The sequence below is a fragment of the Suillus paluster genome (assembly GCF_016628075.1).
Source record: "Suillus paluster strain FC165 chromosome Unknown EDB91scaffold_81, whole genome shotgun sequence".
Taxonomy (NCBI): domain Eukaryota; kingdom Fungi; phylum Basidiomycota; class Agaricomycetes; order Boletales; family Suillaceae; genus Suillus; species Suillus paluster.
In genome coordinates, this window is record NW_024537641.1 from 61,115 (window position 1) to 66,514 (window position 5,400).

General features: G+C 46.8%; 1 protein-coding gene across 1 annotated transcript; it reads right to left on the reverse strand.

Moving 5' to 3' along the window:
- Positions 1 to 2,440: 2,440 nt before the first annotated feature.
- On the reverse strand, positions 2,441 to 2,906 carry EDB91DRAFT_1160320 (uncharacterized protein; the record flags this gene model as incomplete). The annotated part of the gene is made up of 3 exons (XM_041319784.1): positions 2,861 to 2,906; positions 2,600 to 2,815; positions 2,441 to 2,545 (listed from the first exon to the last, which is right to left on the reverse strand). Coding segments are annotated over exons 1-2 (208 nt in total), but the record flags the coding sequence as incomplete, so codon positions are not given.
- Positions 2,907 to 5,400: the final 2,494 nt, after the last annotated feature.

Below are 5,400 nucleotides of genomic sequence, written 5' to 3' on the forward strand. Positions count from 1 at the left end.
TTCTAAATTGGTGCGTACTTGGCAAGTTACTCGACATACAGAACCCACTATGACATAAAGCATGTACACGGTTTTCATCGCAGATAAGCCTGTGGTCCGACCACATAGCCTATGGCAACTCATAATTAAGAACGACTGTCTTCCTTCTACTGGTCTGGCTAAGGGAGACTAGATCGAGAGTGGGCGGCTCGCCGTCTTACTGTCATTAACATTACTTAATGCCTGCCATCCCGCCGCCTTTGTCGTTGCCCACCACCTTCGTTTACCCTCACCTTTCTCACCATGATGCGTCACAAAGCAGTGAGGGAATGCGAAGAGTCACATTGATCAAGACTATGCCACTGCGCGGTTGAGATTCCTTCAGGTGGAGGGTCATAGCCATGCACGAATAGATTGTGGAACATGAACCCTGACGTACAGCTCGACAGACAGGCTATCTGTGCATCCGTGCCTGTAATGGATCTGGAGGTGGGAGTGGGTAGATAGGTGGAAGAAGAAACCCATTCGTTGCCATGTCGAATTCAGCTGATTCCCGGTTGTCTTTTGTACCTTCTCATTTATAAATGACAACAGTTAAGTAAGTACTGCTCTTCTCCATTGCTGACGGCCGGATTATCAGTCTTCCCTGTCGTAGTTCGGAAAAATATTGATGTCCTCTCCCCAGCTCTAAGGATATATCCTTCATCAGGAAAATGCCGGCTCACTACATAGTATTATATAGTCAGGGTAGTCCGTGTAGCTCTGTTGCCACCTGCCCTGTATGTAGCAAGTGAGGCAACTATGTTGTACTATGTAGCGCTACCAGGTACTACTGTAGTTCGTAGGAGTACTACTACAGGCAACTATTGCAAAAGGTATATGCATGAAAATAATTAATTAATCAAGGGGATTCGAACTCTCGAACTGACCATTAACTTTCTCACCCAACATTGATGCAACGGCGCACATACCATTAGGCTATCAGGCTGTTAAAATATATCATATATAATAGTATTTAACAAGCTACCGCGGACTTGGGAGAAATTTCGTTGAATTACTCTGCTCACAACACAACAGCTACTATGTAGTAATGTTGTTATTCTAAAGCTTGCTACATTGTTTCATGTATTATATGTTTGTCTTAGTGAAGATTACTGCTGGTGAAGCTGTATGCAGTGGTATGAAGACCTTGAAAGCCGGTAGCTCCTGTAGCTACCTGTAGCACGGTGAACTACAGCTTACTACAGCACTCTTGCATGCTACAGGAACAAATATTTGCTACATATTTGCTACCATCACTCCAGGTCACTCCTGGAGCCTCCTGTAGCTCTACATAGCCCTAGTGACAGCTACATAGCGCTACTGTACCTTTATAGTGCTATATAGCTGTCACTGGAACTCCCACGATTTTGGTTTTTTACTGATGTTTGATTTCATAGGACGCTTCTTGACGTCTATGTGTGGATCCATGGCAGGTGGGGTTCAATAGTGACTCCACAGAGGGTCTACGTTGCCAGACACGTCCGGTGACCTCTCCGTCGCCAGAACTATATGCCACGAAAGCGCCAGGTCTCAGATCCTACCTTTGCCTTCTGTACGTATGTACATTCAACTTCAACAGCGATTAACATGTGGACGGTATTCTCGACATTGCCTACAATGTGCATCTCCATCCCTACTTACTAGGTACTAGGTTGTGTTAAAGCTCACATATTTACAGTCCACATGCTCTGGATTGTTTATCCGCCGACCCTACAGTGATTCTGCCTATACTCTCTGCCTGAAGTCGGCTAGGCGCAACCATCCTGATAGAACTGCCGAGTACTTCGCAAAAATACTATTCTCTAGGACATAAAAGCAAGCCATCTTCCTACTGCCAGCATCAGAGCTATTATTCGAGATCCCCTTGACGCGTTTCACTCTACCTAGCACAAGTCATGCGTTTCTCATTCCTCCTCGCTGTTGCTACTGCTTTGACAACATCCATGTCTGTTAGTGCAGCGTCATGCATGGACAGAGGCCAGACTTGCCGCGGGCCCCAGGTGATGGAAGGTGAAAAATGCTGCGAAGGTACCACTTGTACGGCTGTGAGTCGATCGTTTTGATCCGGGATTCAACCCCACGACTCACCCTTTGTGCCTTGTACCAACAGCGTCAGGATGCCCAGGGAGTTTACTACTCCTGCGAGTAACTCTCTCCCGATAAGCTTGACAGATTGAGCATGTCGCAACAGTGAGTCGTGTTTCTGCTTTCGCCTTAGTACAGTTGTTGATCGCACGATATGCAGATCGTTGCGGAGTTCATCAATACGCTTACTTCTGTACAACTTCCCTGCTACTTCGACCACACTCTTGAATAACATTAAAAAATGTCCCACATGAATTCTACCAGAGCCAATTTGTCCGAGTCACTTCAGAATGATTGATATTGTGCCCGTCTGACCCGGATGCTTGCCCCCTTTCTTAAAGCCCCTAGCAAGAGAGGCTATCTCAGCCTCTGACAAATCATAGAGATGACCACTTTCTAGCATATATTTCGCGAACGAAGGGCCGATGTCCACATCGCTCTGATGCGGAAAAACTGAGACGTTATATATGAAGATTGGCAACCTAATGCATACCATTTGCTCTTTCACGCTTCTCTCAAACCCCGTCTTAAATCCCAGCCATACCTAAGGTATTTGAGCCAAGGGATCGAGTCCACCAGGCAGGCACCAGGGCGGAGGATTGCACCAATTCTCCTGTTGAGTTGACTATCCTCGATAACTTCGAGATCAGTCGCAGACGTGGACGTGTTCTTCCCGTATGCAACTCGTCGCAGCATAAGTCCAAGACACCTGTAAGCAATGTACTATCATAACCGAAAACGCTGACGTTCTCACATGGTTCTGGAAGTTGTATGGGCCATCCAGGATGTCAAGGACAGTGTTCTTCGCGTGAGACATCTGCAGGGTCTGATAAGCCTCAGCGGCTCTAGGCTGGATGTGTGTATGAAGTGCTCTGTATTACGTTGAACAGTATGACAAGATAGGAGAAATGTCGCGGATTACTAACCTACGCATGCGACGAAACTTGTCCCCAAAAGGTGGAAATCTGATGCTCAATCCGCCGCTAAAAATCTCTCCGTGACCGTTCACGGTTCATGCTTCGTTTGTTGTTGTCGCAGACGAAGGAGTCCGTGCGGACGTTGTGGCTGCAGTGCGAATTGGATCGGGCTATGTCGGGTTCTTTCTCTCGAGACCTATTAGCATCACGAAGGCAGTTTGCCTGAACCGGGTGAGTTGCTTCCCTTTCTCGAGTGATATGTGTTCGCTTATCTATTTTATCCCCAAGGTGACGGCTTGCCGCTTGGCGCCTTGGCACCCAAACGGTCCTGTAATGATCATGTTAATGGTTTAAGTGTCTTGCACACTCATACTTCTCGGAGCTATTACGCAAAGGTGTCAAATGCATTGTTTGCGTTACCTGGTTCGGATATAGCCTGCTTTCATTGTTTTCTGGCGATGTGGTGCAGATAGTAACACTTTGTCACTCGCACGCAGTGGTGCCAGACAGTCAACTATTGACCATGCGACAGAGTGATCTATCATTTTTTGATAGGTGGTTGTGCAATCGTGAATGAGGGTTGTCGTGCTGTAGCGATTTTTGTTGTTTCGGGACTTCTACATAACAACGATTCGAATCCTGATTATCTCTTCCAGGCAGTTTACAGTGTTGGCTTCTTCAAACATCTTCCTCGTCAACGGGTAAGGAGAAGTCATAATTGGCGCTCTCTGTTCGAGCTTGAACAGGCCTATCCTTCTGAGGTGCAAGTACGAGTTGATCCTTTGACTCGGACACTCAACCACGCAATGTATTGGCTTCGGTGTGCACGAGCCACGAATTACCATGCACGGGCACACAGAGCACTTCATCTGTCTTTTTTCTCTCTCCTCTGTGTACAGGGCAGTGTGCACCGGAAATAAGCCACCTCGGTTGCTCAGCGGTCGTATCGTCAATCCGTGACCCTCAACGTAATTGGATCTCCGGTGATACTCACGACTTAGGCTTGACGTTCTTGAAACTTTGAGCAGCCAAACAAAGGCAGGCGCAATGTGCAGAATTTTGCATTCTATTGATGAGAGTTATGAAGACAATGCTTCTGCACTATCCTTGCGAAATCGATTGCACGATTTTACTTGCCGCCTTCGAGATGATATCTTCAGAACTGAGCCAGCCCAGGAGGGTTGGTCAGGAAACAATGTATATACTGCACATGTATTCTGGTTAAGTTTGATAAATAGAAAAGAGGGATCAAACAAGCCAGTGATATGTATTGCTCAACAGCGATAAACAGAACACGGCAGCGAGCTTTTCCACCGCACGCGTACGGGGCGCTACGGTTATGAGATTGCCAAGACAACTGAAAAGTTGTGAAAGTACTTCAAATAAAGGAACCGTGGGAATTTGGTGGGAGTCGACTCCGCAACGTCTACTCGTTCTAGAGTGATTGCACCTTTTTACCTTTCACTCTCTTTTATCCTCTCGCGAACGATTACAACTTATATTTAGACCCGCATGTATTCTCTCGTAGCCTTTTCGAATTGACTTGCAGTGTTGATCCAACGTGCACTCAAACTCTTTGCTTTGACTCTACCTCTCACGAGGTTCGCGCTGTACACACTACGTAGCAGCTCTACATGTTCAACAAACCTTTCAGAAGTTTACACAAAGACTTCAGGTGCTCGATCACTACTGTTCTCTCAGTTATTCTCTGACTTCATGGCTAATTTTGTTCATAGCCCTTGCTCATCCGCTCTGTTCTGTCATTAATGCCCGCCATCCAGCCGCCTTTTCCGTTCCCCCTCATCTTCTTATGATAGTCCATCACAAAGCAGTGAGAGGGTACGACGAGTCGCATTGATAAGACTATGTCACTGTGCGGTTGAGATTCCTTTGGTGGAGGGTCGTAGTCATGCACGAATAAGTTGTGTGTCGGAACCCTGGTGTACAGTCCGACAGACCACTTGCGTACCACCTTATTTCATAAAGACAACCGTCAAGTAAGTACTGCTCTCCTTCGTTGCCTACGACCGGATTCATCAGTACTCACGGTCGTGTCTCGTGCAAATATTGATACCCTCTTCCCCAACTTTAAGGGTATATCGGATGACATCAGAGGACGAGTCTTCTGCTTCTTGGCGTCTATGTGTAGGTCCGAGGTAGATGGGGTTCCATAATACTGGTTCCACGGAGGGCCTACGTTGCCCGACACGTGCGCTAGATCTCAGATCCTACCTTTGCCTTCTGCACACATGCATACTAAAATTCAATGCTTCAACCACGATTAACATGGGGACAGTATTCTCGACGTTGCCTACAAGGTGCATCTCCGTCTCTACTAGGTACTGGGTTGTGATAAAGCTCACACGCTTGCAGTTCA